The sequence below is a fragment of the Styela clava genome, chromosome 6, assembly GCF_964204865.1.
Source record: "Styela clava chromosome 6, kaStyClav1.hap1.2, whole genome shotgun sequence".
Classification (NCBI taxonomy): Eukaryota; Metazoa; Chordata; class Ascidiacea; order Stolidobranchia; family Styelidae; genus Styela; species Styela clava.
Window position 1 is genome coordinate 16,968,891 of NC_135255.1, and position 20,640 is coordinate 16,989,530.

The 20,640-nt window shown below is 37.2% G+C and overlaps 1 protein-coding gene and 1 long non-coding RNA gene across 2 annotated transcripts; both read right to left on the minus strand.

Moving 5' to 3' along the window:
• Nucleotides 1-207: 207 nt before the first annotated feature.
• LOC144424616 (uncharacterized) lies at nucleotides 208-2,405 on the minus strand. Its single transcript, XR_013476838.1, has 2 exons — nucleotides 1,854-2,405; nucleotides 208-614 (listed from the first exon to the last, which is right to left on the minus strand). It is a non-coding gene; the product is annotated as an uncharacterized LOC144424616 (long non-coding RNA).
• A 1,042-nt stretch (nucleotides 2,406-3,447) lies between these two features.
• Nucleotides 3,448-5,236, minus strand: LOC120334566 (zinc finger BED domain-containing protein 5-like). Its single transcript, XM_039402074.2, has one exon. It carries the CDS (start codon nucleotides 5,125-5,127, stop codon nucleotides 3,448-3,450), a length of 1,680 nt encoding a protein of 559 aa, XP_039258008.2. The 5' UTR covers nucleotides 5,128-5,236.
• Nucleotides 5,237-20,640: the final 15,404 nt, after the last annotated feature.

Below are 20,640 nucleotides of genomic sequence, written 5' to 3' on the forward strand. Positions count from 1 at the left end.
CAAAACAAACTAACAAAATAAGGATATTTATCACACACCACAGTTACTACCAAGTGCAGGGCCAACTTCTGGTATCGGTTGTTTGGTAAGTAACATCATTTTATCACCAATGGATTGTAAAATATTCTGCATGAAGTCCCAAGTCATCAATATTAATTTTCCTTCTTTATTCATCATTTTTACAGTCAGCAACTATGACACCAATGCTGGAAGAAGTATGTGTTTTCTCAATTTGAATTACCGGTACGTAAAAAGTGTTGCCCGATTCTAAATCTTGTTAATTTTCTCGTGCCCTTTTATTATTAATATTTCTTTTTCTAGTAGGTAGCCGCGTACTTTTTGAAATCTATTTTTAGTTATGCTCGACTTCCAGTTTTCTCTGCATTTTGTTTGTATGTTGACTTTTTGTGTTGTTTTATGCCAGAGAACCATAATAAAATGATGATAATGCTTGCTTACATTTTTCTGCTGTCTGACAAAGCGCTGTCATTTTCATCAGAAGCACTTGAGGTAGTTTCAACTAAAGAGTCTAGGAGCAGATCTGGTTGGATCCCTGATAATCCTTTTCTCACTTCGCATGTCTCTGTATCAAATGAAGTATCTGGTGACAGATCCTGTTAAATTAAGATTCAAAGTTAAATTATGGCATAAGTAATCCTTACCACACAGTTTGATGGTGCTTTTTTGTTGGGCGACAAGAATGTGATATAGGGTCAGGGTATTAATCAGCATCGCCTTCATGAAAATGCATGATGGAACGCATTGCTTGTATGAAAATTTATTTAATATGAGAATTAACAAAATGAATATATCGTAGGTATCGAAAACAATATTTATGTTGGCCTGCCTCGGTACACACATAAGTATTTCTGGTGATTTTTCCTAGATTGAGTTGACTGTGAGGCCTGTTGCATTCCTTTATCCACCTTATTGCTTTTTGGCGGTCAATATGTGGCTTCGGAAAAGTCACAAATCCTACTTCATTTAAACGGTTGGGGTACCGTACAGGTTGTCAGACCGGCAAATACCATACCGGTAGGCGGTATCCGCAGCGTTTACACATATTTAGTCTACCAAAAAGATACCGGTACCCTTGATTGCATCAGCATGTCTACTATTTTTGGTTCGGAATAGCAGTTGGTTGGCGCGGCGGTGTGGCTGAACGGGCTAAGCGTTAGGAATACGCTCGCCACCGCACCTCTAATTACTCTGCGTGGGTTCGAATCCTATGCAGAAATGGTTATGTGCGAGAGGATTGCTAGACTCCTCGCCGTCGTTGGGTGGTTCGCGTAACCGCCGTTGTAGTGATTGTCTTTAATTCGTTTTAAGCATGTAATTGCTGTTCTTCCGTTTTGGCACAATCTAATTCTCATTCTTATTTTCCACTCTGAAATTGAGATTTTTTCAGTCGACGGCCCGTAGCTATATTTAGAGTGTGCCTACCTGCCTGGTGTGAGATTCTGCTTGTAACTGAAGACAATACTTTTCATTTCGGTAGCTGGCGCTTTAGCATGAGTATCGTACAACGTTAGCATGAGTATCGTACGGCCTTAGCATTTCGGTAGCGCATATATATGGCCTCATGAAAATAGGGACCTCCTGAAAGAAGTATGTGCACCAAGATGGCGCACAACCTGAACATAGTTTTTGTGTACCGGTTAGGACTAAGGTTGTGCGACATAGTCATGCACTGTCCGGAATTTTGCTTTTTCAAATATGGTAACCCTAAACTAATCCCATACCCGACTTGGAATGGTAACCGGACAAGAGGCCGTGGTTCGCCATATGATAAGCCGTCTTATCGACTTTCCTCTCCCCCGGGATAAATATGTAAATCCTATCCTAAATCCTACCTGTACAGTACCTGTAAGGTGCCTGCAACGGGTACAGCCTTTTAGTATAGATATATAGATTTCGTGAACGTGATTTACAACAAGTAACATACAGTATAACAGCTTTCTAATTCTCGCAGCCCTGTGAAGAAAACAAAAAGCGAAAAAAGGGGACAAAGATCTGCCTAAAACGCCAGCAACCTGTGCGGAACGCGTCTAAAGTTGTCTGAGCGACTTTTCAGCGAAGAATGTTTGTTTACATCTGCTCGCTTGTGATTGGTTGAGAATACGGATGTTTTGATGTCAGGGAAAGGTCCATTCTGCTGCAACGTGCACAATGTTCATCATTTTTACATCCGTCAGTGGGCGCAAGATATTGAGGATATGCATTCATGCGTAACAAATCAAAACACATCCGCTAATTGGCGCAACATGGAAATTCGTTACCTGGCAACCGAGAAGAGCGCATTGGATTATAGGTAGGGCTGAGCATTTTCGAATACCTGATGATTTCAGAATCGAATGGAATATTTTTTTCGAATCGAATCTCGAGTACTTGGGAGATATATATTTGTATGTAACTTTCTTATTGTATTGGTTTCCCCAGACACATAAATTACTGGAAACGTATAATACATCACTCAGAAAGATTGCTGAGCATTCACACACGATAAAAAGCACGTTTTCATCAATATCTCACTACGGAAAAGAGTCATATGTCAGAATTTTGTTGAAAAAAAAATACCTCGACCATTGGCAGAAAAGAAAAAACAAGATGGCGGCGATTCAAAATTTCGCTCTGAACCGATTCGAATAATATACTATTCGATTCAAATATTCGATTCGAAATGCCCATCCCTAATTGTAGGTGTTAGCAGGCAGTAGGAGTCCACAACAAATTGCTGCTTTTGAGCAGGAACAGTTTGCTAGCAAGCGATGCGCGTGGACCAATATTTTTACCACTAATCCGACTATCATAGACCATTATGGTTAGGCTTGGCATACGTCCCGCTTTAAGAGGGACAGTTCCGCTTTTCAACGTCTTGTCCCGGCGGGACAAGTCATCCAACAGTACCGCTTTTGCGTTCGGCCAGCGTAATACACGAACATTACCAATGAGCATGTTCTCTTCTCTGTTGTTGCTATGTATGGCACACTAAAGACTGACGGTGTATGCGTGATTTTGTGGGTTTCGTTGTTGTTAGTGGATAATGGACCTTTCCCCGAACTTTGACCCCCGAAAAATTCTTCCTATGGATGCTTCCCCCAAGCATCGACTTCCTTGTTTACTTCGTGACATTGGCCAATCAGCAAGATGCAAAAAGTGACGGTACAACGCATCCGCTCAGACACTTTTCTCACTCAGACAGATTTTCAAGTCTGGTCGTAAACAATGTCTCGTTTTCGTATTTTTAAATTCTATTCGTTAGATTTCAGTTGTGTTTTAGACATTTAAATATAAATCAAGTAATTCACAGATCACTCTGTCTTCCTAGAACAGTGGTTCTTAAACTTTTTGAGCCGCGCCCCCCTTTGAAAAATCGTACAGATTTCGCGCCCCCCCCCCCCTCCCCCCTAAATTGAGGCACAAACATGCATTCAACGAAACAAGATTTTATTCACAAATAACGTCAATGAGAGGGGTGAATCTGTTTTTGCGAAACAAGTAATTAATTCGAGGAACTGTAGCAGATAACGCACATCTCATATCTGATTCACATTGAAGTTTATTCCGTTGTTTTGTCTTTATATTCACCAGAGTAGAAAACCCGCTTTCACAAAGGTAGGTAGATGAAAACGGAAGCAGAGTGCGTATTGCTACGCTACCTACTCTCTTATATATGCGTACATATTTTGCCCAGAAGTCGGTTAGCGGCATGGCTTCAAAGTCGTCTTTTGCAGATGAATCAAATTTCATATCCAAAAATTCTTCTTGCAAGTTGCTTGGAAGAATGTCTTCATCGACACGAAATGGATCTCTTGTGAGTTTCCATTCTGGAAGTTCTGTGTCATTCAAATCTGGAAAATAGCGTTCAAATTCTTCTTTTAAAAGACGTAGGTGGGACACAATATCGCTCTTGAAATCACCATCAAGCTTGATTTGTTTTTCGTCAAGAGCAGTATCGAGATTGGGGAATGAGGCCGCGTTTCCTTGTTGAGCTCGGCGATACCATAATTCAAGCTTCGCTATGTAAGCACGAATGAAACCGTAGTCAGTTATTCGATTAGTTTCTCTGCCTTGTAATAGTAGATTTAATTTATTCAGAGATTCAAAAATGTCCACAAGGTAGGCCATGACCAGCACAAATTCATCTGATTTGAAATAAAGGAGAAGATCGTATTTTTCCTGAGCTTCCAGAAATAGCGTAAGCTCATTCCTCATCTCATACACACGTGCTAACATGTTTCCTTTCGATAGCCACCGAACATTTGTATGGAAAAGCAGATTCTCGTAATTACAATCCATATCTTTACAGAATTTGGCAAACATTCGTGTATTGACGGCACTAGTTTTAATGTAGTTGACGGTTCGTATTATTATCGCAAGCTTATCTTTCATCGAAGTAGAGAGAGTCTTAGAAGCCAAAGCCTCTCGATGGATGACACAGTGCGATCCAATAACGTCGGAATTTTTTTGTTTTATTCTGGCAATAAATCCACTACGAGATCCTATCATAGCCGGCGCACCGTCAGTGCAGACCCCTACAAGTTTATCCCATTTCAATTCATTATTTTCAAAAAATTCAGCAACAAGTTTGAATACATCTTCAGCTTTAGAGGTCGTCTCGAGAGGTTTGCAAAGGAGCATGTCTTCTTCAATTGAACTTGATCCTACAAAACGGACATATACCAACAACTGACACAAGTTGGCAACATCAGTAGTTTCGTCACATTGTATGGCGAAAAATGGCGACAGCTTTATTTTTTCGATAACCTGAAGTTCAATGTCGTGTGCAATCTCATCAATTCTTGTTTTAATTGTAGAATCCGAAAGAGAAATCTTTGCAAGTTTCTTACTGCTCGCCTCTCCCAAAACAAGACTAGCAGCTTTTAAAATACTCGGTTTTATCAATGTCTCCCCTATACTGTGCGGTTTTTTCTGCTTCGCAATCATATGAGCAATTTCAAAAGAAGCTTCTACTACATCTGCAGAAGGCGACTGACAAAATGAATTTATGCTACAAGTCCTCATTTTTTTGAATGAATCCTTTTTGCTTTGAAAAAAAGCTAAAGGTTTTTCCTGATGTGCAGGGTGCTTTGTTTTAAGATGTCGCTGTAAGCGAGTTGGCCTCATAGCGTCATTGCTGAGATTTTCAAAGCACAAAATGCATTGCGGTACAACCTCGCCCTTCACTGTGGTATATATGAAGCCATACCTAAGATAATCTTCATCATACTTTCTCTTTTTCCCGCTCATTTTGCAATACAACTAAATTTCAACTAAATCTAAACCAAAAGCAATAAATGATTACGTAAAAACTCACTCAATTGTTAAACTACTTCATAACATCACTACTGAGCTATATTCAAAAGTCAATCTACTGTTTCTGACAATACACAACGATTGCAGACTTCATGGCTTGCTCAACTTCTCAAATATTCAAAGCCAATCTACCTGATGAGATTACAAACAATACAGTTTACAAAATGGAAAAGTGCAATTAAATATATGTACGTTTTCCGCCCAAAGAAAAGATATACATCAAATGGTCAAAACTGTCAATTTTATCCAAAACTAAATACCGTGTGCCGCTTACAGATACTTATGGCATAAGTTAGGTCATCACAGAGTTTGCGGTATCAAGTTTTATTACTTATTGCAACTAATCTACAGCTCATCGAAAAATATGATGAAAATTAAGGTATTCGATATACAGCTATTTTTGGAGGCACAACTGAAAGCTGTCAAATAGGCTAATACACAAAACCACGAAAACGACAAAACGTTAACAGCCATGCTCGAACATCTGTCTGACCGACTTCTATTGTACCGTCATTGTTGACTTAATGCTGATTGGTCATTGTTACGACACTAAGCAAGGAAATCAATGCTCGCAGAACCGTTAACACAGTAATCAATTTCAACGCATATTCACGCATGCTTATCCTATTTTGCCACGCGTAGTCTGGTAGTGAGTAGTGAAAGAAAAGGGTCATTTTGCATCATTTTACGACACAAAATTATAAAGCAACAAGACGACGAGTTAAATGAAATTTCAAAATATTAAATTGGCTAAGCAAAATAAAGTCTCAAGTGTGGTTTCTTGAAATCTTTCGCGCCCCCCCTAAAATCTTCTCGCGCCCCCCTAGGGGGGCGCGCCCCCCAGTTTAAGAACCACTGTCCTAGAAGTTTCAGTTTAATTGCAGTAATCATAAATTAGGGTAGAAATAGCTGTGATAGACTAGGCTAAAACTCTACCTGTACTTTTAAAAAATAGATTGTTGTATGCAATGAATCAGAATGATGGTTTGAAACAAATGCCCCATTTTACAGGCGCCAAATTGCAAAACTCTTCTTAAAGTAAGCATCGAAAATTTTACAATGGTCAAGCATAGGAAGAATTTCTTGGGGGTCAAAGGTCGGGAAGAGGGCCATACTTTTCCCCCTACAAAATTTTCGGGGTTTATTTTAAGAGTGGTTTTGCGAGTTGGCGCCTGAAAAATGGGATATGTGTTTCAAACCATCATTATGATTCATTGCATACACCAATCTATTTTTCAAAAGTACCGGTAAAGAATTTTAGCCCAGTCTATCACAGCTATTTCTACACTAATTTTTTATTACTGCAATTAAATTAATACTCCTAAGAAGACAGATTGATCATTGCTTTATCTGATTCATATTTAAATTTCCGAAACACAACTGAAAACTAACGAATATAGTTCAAAAAAGGGAAAACGTGTTTTTTTATATTGTTAACGTCAATTTCTTTCCATTTATCGAGCTGAAACGGATCTTTAGACAGAAAATATCCACATGAACTCTCGAAAAAAAAGGTCAATGAAGACAGGATTGCTTCAAATGTGGGCCTATGTAGTAAAATCGAGAAACGTAAGGTGAACAAATCTCAGCTAAGGGTTCCTGGTCTTTTGGGGCGTCGCGCTTTGAAGTCGAAAAAACATGTAAATTGTAAGAGCCGCATGCATTTCTATTTTATCATTTCATTGATCTCTCCACATCGATCATTTGTCTTGATTACGACCATGGTAGAAAAACTACATACATGCTTCACATAAATACGAATTCGCTGTTGGCTGTAATTAAATTTTCCAATGTTTCAAAAATATCAATTCCCCGAAATGCCAATTCAATTCACTTTAGGGTTGCTAACTTCTTAATGTCTAGAATTTAAAAATTGACGCAAAAGCTTGTGAAATACGAAAGACATCGAAAGCAACAGTGAGCGCTACGCGTCGAAGAGTGATGATCGCGTAGCGTTATTTTCTCAAATTTAAGCCTCTTAATAATTTCAACATAATCAAAAAAACTTGTAAAATGTTGAATCTTTGAGCCATAAATACAAACTAATCCAGCGGTTCGTAAACTTTTTAAGCCGCGCCCCATTCTAGAATTTATCAGGTATCGCTCCCACCTAAACAATAGCTAGCTAACAATAAGCTACAATTAACAGATAGTTAAGCGAAGGGTAATTTCATTAAAAAAAACACGTTGAAAATTCGCAGAAGGAACCTAAATAGTTGTTTTTGACTGACAAAATAAGAAATGTAAATATCTAAAATGAGGCGGGCAAGATCAAATCTAACGAATATTTTTATTTTTGATGAGCTTCACGTCCCTGCTGCTGTATATAATGTTGTCATCCATTTTGCAATTGTTTCAACTTATTTTAATTGTTATGTCAACAGGAATTCACGGCTGGCGAAACATGTCTTATCCACAAGTTTCAACTCACTTCTATTTGAATGACCCATACAGATATTCGCGTGAATTACATCCGTTTCCAGTTTTAACGAAGCAAGCACGCTTACATGGCCTTCTATATTAGAACGCTGTGGTTGTCAGTAAAATCCGGGACAACAGTAACCCAGCCCGGGACACGGGATGCCAGACGTCAATTTCGGGACTGTCCCGGCCATTCCGGAACGGTTGGTAGCCCTAATTGACTTGCAAAACACCAGCTCTTTTCATCAAAGTTGGCAAAAAATATATATCATATCAAATGGTCATCACGGCTGCCATCAGTAACTTCGTCTAGTTGTTGCCCAAATTACTTGCCTTGGAGTTGCCCGGTTAATTAATCACGTATATCGTCTGTTATGTCACCAATTCGTCGAAATATGGTTATTAAAAGTCGCTGTTATGTATCAAGACGTGTGGAAATTGCCCAACGAAATATTCAGGCCGAGGCTTTGAGGAAGTTTAGATTTTGTTTCTGCCTCTTTTATTTGAATCGGTAAGATATTAAACATTTAAGAACCCAAGAGATTTTACGGCAACGGTGTTCTGTGATGATATAGTTTTGGAGTATAGGTACTGAGGGACTGTTGTTTAGCGAGAACGTAATTTTACACAATTCCAATTCACCTGCGCAATCTAAGCTCAGAGACTGAGCCATTAGCAAAGGTCTCATAAAGTATTTGCTTAATGTCGTCTGTCCCGGTTTTTGATATTATATAAACTTGAAATTAAGAGCCAGATTGACGACCTAGTATAACATAAAATCAAGAGTGGGATGAAAATAAGTACATTAGCCCAAATAGAGTTTTATAGGAATTTGACTCTATTGGATAATTTTCAATCAAAAGGTCCTAAGAACAGTATATTAATATGCTTGTGATTAGTTCCTTCAAACCAAACACTCAAAGCCTACGCGATCAGGGCGCTGTGATAATTTGAATAAGAGGTCTGTATGGTCTTCCGTATCTGAAAGGCCTCAAGGATTTCTTCCTTCGCCGTACTAAAACCGCATTTGTAGGACTAATATGGAAAACGGACGAAAGATCGTTTTTGTAACGTTATAGTCTACTGCTGTTAATATAAATTACGCTAGCCTACCTGAATCAGCTTACCATTAAAGCCTTTTATCAGTTACGTTAATACATGGTTATACTTCCTTTTTAATATGAAGACATTAAGACAATATTTGTTGCATGATAAGCCTTCTCTCACCCACCGTGAAATTGGGGTTTTGACAAGTATATATGTAGTCTTTGAGCGTTTTTGGCCAACGAGCGATTAGATTTTATAGTTCAATTCATCGCCACGGCATTTTCTCAACTTTCGTAAGCGGCCAATATTTATTTACACATTTGTGTTTCAGTCCTTCCCAAAGACGCGCATAGGTGAAATTAATACAATATACACTTTGGTAATACTGTACTGTAGCCATAGAATTAACTATCTATAAAACGAACTTGCACTTCTGATTCGGTTACTGCGGCACTAACTACTTATCCTTGAGTAACTCACACAGTTTGACACTAATTGTAAAAATATGCATTCAACTGTTTTTAGTGTCTGAGAAAGTCTGACCGTGGTCAAACGAAATGTTACAGAAATACATTTGTCAGTGTGCAGCAAAAATAATTTGATTCAAAACGTTTAATTGTGTATCGTTAAGCAATGGTAGCAAACTGTAACCTAGTCTATTGCAGGTTTTTAAGGATAAACTCTTTATTATTACAACTGAACTAAAACACCTCTAAAGTCACAAATATTTTTAACTTATTCGATTTGAATCTTGCCAACCCTGCCAAGTTTTAAAATTAGTAATTGTCCAGTTAGGGTTCAAAATGATTTGAACTTCCAGCGCAATCAACTTTCCGAACTTAACTGGATAATTAATATTTGATCATGTTGAGCGGTGACGGGGCTTTTTACGAAAAATCCTTTGATTTATATATATATACATAACTTTTGGTAACTCAACAAAAAACTTCACAAACCTCACGCAACCAATTGTTACATCACCATTCAATTATTGCTGAATGGTCATTGTTACGAAAATAAACAAGAAAGACGATGCGAGAAACAACCACGTTTGTGTGTTTAGCAACAGCAGAACCCCATTTCAAAACAGGCACACATCGCACCGGAGTTTGCCAAAGACCTATTTCAAATAACCACGTTTGTGTGTTTAGCAACAGCAGAACCTCATTTCAAAACAGGCACACATCGCACCGAAGTTTGCCAAATAACTATTTCAAATACTCTGTCTTATCATAAGTGTTCGAAAATTTTATCAATTGCCGAAAAAGAGCCTCGGTTCTATTCATTCAGAGTCACGGTTCTATTCATTCAGACAAATCTCCATGCCTGATTCTAAACATTCGCTCATTCTGTGATTTCAAGTAAAAACTGTCAGTTTTTATTCAATTCAATTTGCAATCCGTTTATTATACCGTTCTGGTTGTTTTCACAAAAGTTAAATAACTGAATAGTCAGTAACATTGTTTCTTCAAGTTTCAGTTAATTAACGCAGTAGGCATAACTTGACTCGGAAAAAACTGCTATAGACCAGGCTAAAGTTAACCGGCATCAATTTTAAATGGCGGGTGGTTTAAAATTCAAGTTTTAATCGGGAAATCGCTTTCTGTTATTTTGCGAGAACGTGTTTTTGCACAATTCCAATTCATCTGCGCAAACTAAGCTCATACACGGGCGGAGCCATTGGCAAAGGTCTCATAAAGTATTTGCACAATCAACTTACAAGTCTTTTGCCCCGGTTTTTGATATTATATAAACATGAATTAAGAGCCAGGCTGGCGACTTCGTATAACATAAAATAGAGAGTGGGATGAAAATAAGTACATCAGCTCAAATAGAGTTTTATAGAAATCCGACTCTATTGGATACTTTTCAATCAAAAGGTTTGAAGGCCTTTTTAATATGCCCGTGATTAGTTTCTTCGAACCAAACACTCAAGGCCCACGCGATCAGGGCGCTGTGATAAGAGGTCTGTCTGAAAAGTCATCGGTATCTAGAAGGCCTCAATGACTTCTTCCGTACTAAAACGCTTTTGTAGGACTAATAATGGACTTTATACATAAATCGTCGACAGCTATGACTTGGGACATGAGTGTGGTATAAGCAGGGGCGGATTATGCCCCTTTGGTGCCCTAAGCACTGAAGACTTTAGTGCCCCCTTATGTGTAATTAATATTATAAAACAATAAACCACATAAGTGTATTATCCATTAAAAATAATTTTTACCGGTACCTAGTAGTCTACCTCAGGATGGTTCAAGGTTGCTAGGTTGAAGGACCGCAAAAACGTTTGAGGAGGTCTCGCGGGCCGCAAGTCGGAGAAAACCTAAAAGTGATCGAAATATCACGAGATTACATACTTTAAATTTCATAAACAACGACAGTTTCTTTGGCGTTCTTTTGAAGAAAATATATAAAGCCTTCAGTTATTTCAAAGTTAATTCCCGAGAAGTACCGTTGTATTTTCCGCATCTCGCGTTTAATGTCGCTTCAAATTATATTCTTTCGTGACAGATATTACTTGAAAGCAAACCAGACACTGTGTGGTGGGCAAGGAAATACGTTTATGCCCAGTGTCTCCAAAATGTCGAGTCCTACTTGATAAGTGGGACACGACATTTTGGAGACACGTGTTCCGGAGAAGTGGGACACGTGGTACAAGAGGGCTAAAAAAATACTGGATTGCGCGGCGGTAAATCGGCTCTGCGTTTCGTCCTACTGTCACATGGCCCAAGCTTGAAAACAGAGGAGTGTTTTTACTAAAATTAAGGCACAGAACCTCAGAAAAAAAGGGTTTAAATCTCGGGATTCCAACCCCAGTTGGAATAGCTAAAAAATTCAAAAACGTTCTGCTATCAGATACAAATAAACACTAAAATTGTTCTGTGGGCCGCACGGAATGTATCAGCATGGCGGCGTTGGATCATCCTGGTCCACCTTATCAAAAAACTACCGACTTCGCTGACCACTAAATCGTTGAAATGCGATCGCGGAACCGCCACATAGTGCAAATAGTTCATTGGTCCAATTATTGAAGAGAAAAGAAAGTTTATGTAAAACAAAAATGCAAGGAGGATACTAGGAAGAAAAAGAACAACAATTTAGGAAATCGACTCATAGGCCCATTTCGTGTCCAATAAATAAGTTTCAGTATTTATTTTCAATAAAGAAGGTTAATATTAGACTTGAAGACGAAAACAATCGAACATTTCGAACTTTGAGTCGTCTCGTGAACTCGTAATATTTTAATAAACACCGATAAACTATATAAAATTTATGTGGTGCCCCTCTTTGCTTGGTGCCCTAAGCACGTGCTTATATTGTTTAATGGTTAACCCAGCGCTGGGTATAAGCATAATAAGACTTCTCTCATACACCGTAAAATTTGGTTTTAAGCAAGTATATATTTATAAGTACATAGCGTTTCTTGATCGACGAGCGGGCAATCAGACTTTATAGTTCAATTCATCGCCACGGAGTTTTGTTAATTCTTCGAAGTATCGAATATTCAAACATATGTGTTGCAGTCTGTCCCAATGGTGGTGCGCAGAGGTGAAATTGATATCGATACTTGAGTAACATTGTACTAAGACCACAAAATTTATAACAAAAAATCGAAAGGAAGCACGGTACATTCAGGTATTATATATATTTAAAAAATTTATATTTTAATTATATTATTATATATATAATTATCACTGCATACTGATTGATATCGGTATCTGAATTTATATTCATAATGCTATTTCTTAATAATACCAAATCATGGAGAAATGCTACACAATACGCATTGCTTCTGATGTACAACGATCAAGAGTTTTTCTTAAAAGTCAGAATGTTGATTCCGGTAGTGTTGAAATAACGAAATACGTCGAAAACGCCAAGAACTTTGGCAAATCTTGGAAAAGAATGGAAATGACGCAAATTCCTGTGAAGCGCAAAAATTGGGCAAGTGTCGCAATGTGCAAGTTTTAGATTCTTTCCTTCAGAAAAGCAACATAGCCTTCGTTATCTTCCATAGCAAAACTATTTATTTTTGTTTGTCACTGCAATATTATTAAATGGGCGTATGATTTTACGTCCATGCTTTTTCAGGTGTCGCAATGTTGAAGTTTTAGAATGTTTACTTCAGAAAAGGCAATATAGCCTAAGCAGGTTTGGAAGACCTGCTGCGTGTGTACCATATTCGGTTATTGAACTTTAGCTTGTTCTGTATCCCTTACCAATTTCTGGCGAAGATGTTACAGTAAGCCAACAAAAATACGATTTGCTTTATATTTACCGTTCTCGTAAAGCGTTATTATCGTGCGCGTTCAAATATTTTCAGTTATTTCAGGGAAATCTACCAAACACGTTTGAATGTGAAAATATAGCAAGTCTAATTGACAGCTTATTGTTTGAACCTTTCATTAATTTTTTGTTCCAGACACGTGATTAGTGCAAAAACATTGCTCTATGTTAAGAAAACAGTATTTTGTTTTATCCGATTAAATATTTTGTCGCCGGTCCGAGGCTCTTTATACCTAACTTCGAAAAAAATTCCGGCCATAAACAAATGATAGATTTTGTTACACAAGAATGAATAAATTGAAGGTCAAGTAGACTGAGAGTGAAATGTTTGTAATATTATTATTAATAAAATCATCGAACTAAGCAACAAACTCACATGTATATACTGTATATATGTATAGTCTGCAACGCGCTTCCCAGAGCGGCAGCCCCAATATGCCCCGCACTCGGAGACAACCGGTATAGTATCGAAAATAAAATGACATGTGATCTTCGGTAATGCTTTTATGAGTTTACAATCCAGTAATGTTTTTTACAGGATTATTCTTATGTAAACATATGTGTTTGAAGAAATGCTCCGAACTAGTAGTTTCTGTGACTCCAAAATTATATGAATTAAGTTTGTTTCGAACTGATAGTGCTGCTATTCCGCTTAAACTTTCATTAACAAAATTTTAATTATATTTAGCAACAGATTGCGATGTATAAATCATCCGCTAATCGAAATGGAATAATTCTTCCGCGGCGTACTTGATCTCACAAATGGTTATACCAGAACATTCTACAAGATGTTCCAGTCTCAGTTTACTTTTTGTGTTGTTTTGATTGATGTCAGATGACCGAAATAAATTGCCTAATGGGTGTTTGACTTGCAGTTGTAATGAACAACTGATTTATTACTCCCGTACTCGACCAAGTTATCAAAAAGTAGTTTGTCATGTCGCCAACCGGTGTTAGTAACCAGACCGCCCGTCCTAGTAAAATGACAGTAGTTTCGTCAACCCGCCTTATCAATTTTCTTTTCATCTGAGATGAAAGTGTTGAATTTATGAGATCTATATATATGAATGTGTAGACGCCTAAGCTCTAAAATTCAGGACTCAGATTAGCGTGCGATCGGAAAAAAATATGCAAACTAGCGGAAGACGTAAGTGAATGTTTACTGGTAAACCGTCTGAATTGAAATGACGGCATTTTTGAATTTTACTTTTTTGGTTGTGATTTAGCGCAAAAACTTTTATATTGTGTATGGAAATTCTATTTTTGGGACTTCACATTGCAGCACAGAAATTTGTTGGCGTAGGGGGATTTACTGGTATGAGGTTGGGATCAACTGCTGCGAGTTCTGTGCGCCTCTGATGTATCAAAGCAGGGGTGTGTAATCTTTATTACAGGAGAGCCAGATACAAATAACTGGGTGGAACCGCGGGCCGCACCTTTATTAAAAATTGGCTTTTTCGTAGTTGCAGGCACAAATTTGATCATTGATCCTATGACATGCGTTATTTGCTTCGCACAAGCTCAGGTATGTTTGCAATTTTAAGTGATTGCAATTACTCGCACTTACTAGATTAAACTGAATCAAAAAATTGTTTCGCGGCTGAACACCATTAAAATTGGCACTTTTCCGTGGGTCGCACAATTTTCCACATTGGCCCGCGGGCCGTAGGTTGCAGACCCTTGTATTAAAGCGTGGCCTATTTGGTAATCACCCATGCGTGTAGTAGTCATTTCCGTTGTGGTATTCAAGCGATGTATCCGCGTGTGCTTGGTATTCAATTCTCCGTTCTCAGTGGTTATTTAGTGCCACTTTGGTATGTGATTTCAGTATTAATCCTGACCCTAATTCAAAGATGACAGGGTTAGGTCTGAATTATATTGAGTTGAGATCAAGTGAAGAAAGTATGATCACGTACCAATGTAGTTTTATGACGCTGAGATTGCGTGGACAATTTCAACGTCAGATCAATTGTATGCTGAAATGCTTCAGAATCGTGACGTAACAAATCGTCTGTCATAATATGCTACGCTATTGGTATGATGTTGTTTCATGTTGCGACTTCAACACCAATTTTGTCTGGCTAAAGCAGTGGTTCTCAAACTTTTTAAGTCTCGCCCCCTTTTAGAATTTGTCAAGTTTCGCGCCCCACTTCAAAAATAGATAACCTGGAACTCATTAAAATTAACATAAGACCTCTCTTGTTTGTTTCGGTTAAAAAATATATCAACGAAATAAATTTTAACTGAACAACAAATTAAATTTAATCGCCAAGTCACGTGTTGGTGATCGTTGACCAATAGGGTTTACCTCACAGTTCTTGAGTGAGAAGACACGTTAGGCAAGGTGCGATGGAAAACGTGTCTCCGAGGCTTTTAATAAATGTACCATCCAACAAACGAATAAAATCCTAAATCGGCAGCGCATCTGGATCGGGCGCTCAAACTCGAGAGCCGTGGGTATAGGCAAGTCGCACTCTGACTTTTGTACAGTTTGAATCAGAGGTAAGCAACATTTTTTGTCGGTGGGTCATGTCTATTATGATAACATTTTTTGATACGTCTATGTTGTTCAGTTTATTGGCGAGTGTACCAAAATTTCAAATAAAAGTGCATAAAGTCACAATTCCCTATCGCGTTTAATATCTGTCACAACCTACTCACTGGTCGTATTTACCATTTAAGTCAATAATTCGAATAATCTACTTGACTATATGTTAGTCCTCATGACCTGGAAATGACGAAAGATATGGGGGAATGAGGGTAGTGCGAAAAAGATGGTACAAATTCTTCTGTGGGTCAATCATCCACAATTACAAATGTGGGTTAGAAACTGATAAAATCGGCCAAGTAAATAAAATACCAAAGTAAAACTAATAAATTATTTATAAATATCAGAACGTCAGCTAAATTGTACTGCATTTGAATACGAGTTCTGTATGTGTAGTGTTGTAACAACCTCGAGGACCGGCAACAAAACATTGGAATTAATAAAATAAAAATATTAACCTGTATTCGCCTAATGAAAACAGTGTTTTCTTACCGGCTTTGTGTCCAACACAACAATCACAAAATAGCAAAGCAAAAACATTCAAACAACGAAATTCTCAATTAATTATTTATATTAAAGCAGCGTGATATTTAATTTTAGCAGAATGCTGTATTATTAACAATTCTAAAAGAAAACAAAACACAAAGAGAGATCATTGGCCAATTAAATAACACAATTTAATAACAAATAATGAAAAATTGGCGTATCTTAGACGAACGCGGATATTGTATTGATTTTTCAGAGCTAACCCCCCAAATTTGTGCACATCGACCCCCCACCAGTTCACACTTTACCGAAGCTTATGAAGTGACCTCATCATTCCGTCCTTAAGCTTTGTCGAATATCTCGGCGCTTTCTTGATTACCTCCACGTCTCGTGTTATTTCTCCGCTGATTTAATTGAACAATCTCCTTTCTCAAATTCAATTTTTACTCATATGTCAAAACAATACACTTGATGTAGCATTTTTATGTCATTTGTCACCATTATAACCTTATACCATTTTTGCTACAAATATGTCGATTTTAAACACTAGCAAAAATTTGAAACGTTGCTGAAACGTGTGACAGCTTGTCGGCCTAAATCCTACCGGGAAATCAACATAGGTGTCCAACACCCAATTACGACAAAACACTGTCAATCAACCGCAGGGGGATTAATATGATGAACCCGATAAAAACGAGAATAGCTTGATTAAAATTGTGATTCTACTTTATAGTCCACATTTGAAAAAGTATCACTGTCGCAATTTTGGATATCTTTTGATAACGAATACCCATCGCTAAGTAATCGAGCAATTAAACTGTTGTCCGTATTTTCAACTAGTTACTGCGTTATGCAAAAACATTTTTCTCACTAGCCTTAATCAAAACGAAGCAAAGAAATCGGTGGACGCCGCTGCAGAGCTCCGGGTTGCAGAAACTTCTTTGAGGCCTCGTCTGCAATCCGATATTGGAAACGAAACAGCAGCGAAATCCTTACTAGAGTTAATTGCGTTTGTACTAATTTGGCATGTACATGTTTTTTATGTGAGATGTTTTGTGCGTGCCTTTCTTACGCATAATGGGTGCCCAGCACTGCATTTCATTACGTAAAGATATGGTAATATTTCATTTCAATTTTTGGCCGGCACATTATTATATTGTTTTTCTTCTTGTGAAATGTTTTTAATTGTGCCTTTTTATCTAGAAGCATATCGAGTGCCCGACATTGCATTGTATTACGCAAATATATGTTATTCTTTTCTGTTCCGGTCATTTCAATTTTTGCCGGTCCGCGAGTAAATTTAACTTGATTTTACCGGTCCGCTACGCAAATATATGTTATTCTTTTCTGTTCCGGTCATTTCAATTTTTTGCCGGTCCGCGAGTAAATTTAATTTGATTTTACCGGTCCGCGAGGATAGAAAGGTTGGGAACCGCTGGTCTATATGGTGATTAGTCAGGTGCTAATTTAGGTGACTAGTTTTGTTTATAAAACAATTTGGGTCTTCAACACTGGTGCATACTATTAGAACCAGGAATGATTCCCGCAATTAATTTTAATTCTTTTACGCTCTTGTTAAAGCATTAATCCTCGGGAATAATTTCTGCATTCATTTATATCCAGACTTGGTTTATGTTATGTTTATCACAACCATAACTAACCAGTTTTGCTGTCGAAATCAGAAAAGCGTTCCTATCGTTCCAATCTCCAATCTTCCATGCTATGGCCTTTCGTCCTGATGTACATCAACAAATATGCATTAAAATACTGTTTCGTCGTACTTTGTTACCTAGCCGCAAGTACAGTGACAGTAAAATTTGTTTTAAGTCAGGCGGCATGACCAAGTAAAGTATGAATTTCTAAAAAAAATGAATTGCAAATTGAAGTTTCATGTGTGTGTGTTTGATATAACGTTGACTTTGCTTACAATTTAAAAGTACATAACAAACAATAGCTACTCCTCTAAAATATCCAACACACAGATTAAAGTGCCATTTCCGACGACATTAATCTACCAAATTCTACTAATCTATTTCTCATTTTTCAACTTTTTTACCTTCCAAATGGGGTGGAGAATGATTTACAAAATATGTAGATATCTGGAAACGAAAATTAAATTTTAGCAACTCATCTATCTAAATGCCCGGGAATATATATGTTCTGGTAAGGCATGATTCGCGGTTTCTGTTGTCCTTGTTGGCTCCTTGCTAAGTATCAAATTTAATTTTTTTGACGAATAGACTACAATGAAATTGGCTGGCATATATTTTTTCAGAACATTTTTTATACTTTGCATATTCAAATAGTGTAGCCGTGCACATAAATTATTTTAGCTTTACCTAGGTTTTCAAATTGCCGTAACGTTGTAGTTTGCTATCTAGAATGCTTTGCTTTAAGCAGATGCTGAATCCACTTTTAAGATTTCGAAGTCTGGTCGCTCTAGCGACAATTTTAAGAACATGGAAAATATGATGTAAATAACCAGCGCTAGAAATTTATAGTTCAATGCTGACCTATGTATGGAGCAATAAATATCACTTTAAAACCAGTCGGTATAATATAAATAGTGGTAATTCCATACTAATAAGTTAAATTGCAGCATATCGTAATACTGCACTTCATTGTTTCCTGCTAAAACGTATAGAGAAGAATGCAAACAATACAGCGGATGTTTTTCATTCAATCACTTTCAATAATATGACGTTAATTAATTTATAATAATATATGCAAGTCATCATGGCTTGCGAGCTTAATTTATTGCCATGATGTAAATTTACATTTTACTTTATTATAACTCCAAGTTTGGGCCGCTGATAAAGTTTGACAAAACTTTGGATTATGAAAATAATCGATGTAAATGAGTTTAATTTTAAACAACGATGAAGAGTGCACTTATAACTATGGTTCAATGAACCCTTTCGGCTTACAATTAAAATATTCTTTCTTATCGTTAATAGTAATTTATTCCAAGTTGTTTTTCATCTTTATAGAAGACATAAAATAATCAAATTTCGAGTATCATTAAACAACATATTCGATAACTATATATATTTGAATTTACAGACAAAACTTACAAAGTTACAACACAAGGTTTCTTCTGCGTTGCTTGTGGCCCAGCTGAAAATATTTCCAATATGGCCAGTGCCTGGCATCTAGCACTTCATGAAAATTACGAGGTTATCGTGTTGTGACTACACGTTGAAAATTTTATCTTTACCAAACAAAATAGCACAGACGAACATTTATCATGGTACTTTATCTTGTGTTATCGTATTACGTCATTTTGCATTGTTGTCATCGTTGTGTTGGTGTTGCTAATTGTTGTTAGAGCTTGAAAAAAGAGTGCTCCCCAAGTATGTGCACCAAAATAACGCACACCCTGGACAAAGTTTGTGTATCACGTTAGTTCAGGTTGTGCGCCATCTTGATGCACATATTTCGGGAGCTCAAAAAAAAAAAATATTTCAATACGAAAAATGTACACATTAGTACAAATTGTCTCCAAGTCTCATGGGACAACAATTTGCTGCTATATTCGATCAAATATATGAGAACAATTTCATACGGCGTATAGAAGCACTTTTATATGGCATATGGGAGCACTTTCTGCGGTTTCACTTGGGAATCACTATCTTGTTTTATTTGTATTCTTAACAAAATCTAGGACAGTCAGTTGTTATATTCACTTGAGGTATCATTAATGCAATTTTTTGACAAGTGAGGCTATATAAAAGTTTTGTTTGCTTTATCCATCCAGTAATCAACAGCTCGTAATAATTTTAATTAATATTTCATAAAAGTTCAAATAAATAATCCTTCCGTAACAGTAACAGGAACATCACGAAAATAAACAATTGAACAGCAAAACATATTTAAGATCCAAAATTAAAAAATCGATTATAAGAAACTTGTATCAGGTAAATAACCAGAGTATTTGCGTAAAATACGAGGCATTTTTTCATAGGTACGGTGACTTGCATATTTCATAGTCCAAGGCTGTAACGAGTCTTAAACTGAAAGATCGCAAATTTACCGTATTAAAATATTCAAGAACGCACATGACGTTTAAGTACAACACATGCGTTTTATAATAAGTACTACTAATTGTTAGTCACGCTTATTACCACGATATCACCTCCTGCTATCTCCCATGTTGCGTATTCTTGTAGGGATTATTTGCTGCTTTTACTGGACACATAGTGGACCTATGGATAGTTTTTTTTATGCTGCTGTTGTTCTTGTTGTTAGAATTTTTCTGTCTTACCCTTTTAAAAAAAATCGCCTTCCTTTTTAATTGCTGCACCAATTGCTCTGAAATGTTCAGTGGTTAAAGATTGTATTTTCCTCTTTATTTATTTTAAACTTTTATTTATTTTAAAATTTTCTGTGGGTCCGAGAGATTCGTTTCTGTCATTACAGTTAAGAATAGCGCTACTTGTGGCAAATCCGCGTTTGCGTGTGCGATCTTGTGGTCCAGCGAAGTCGTGAACTTTGCGGGTACCGGTATGATAGACAGACTACTCCGTGCCCATATA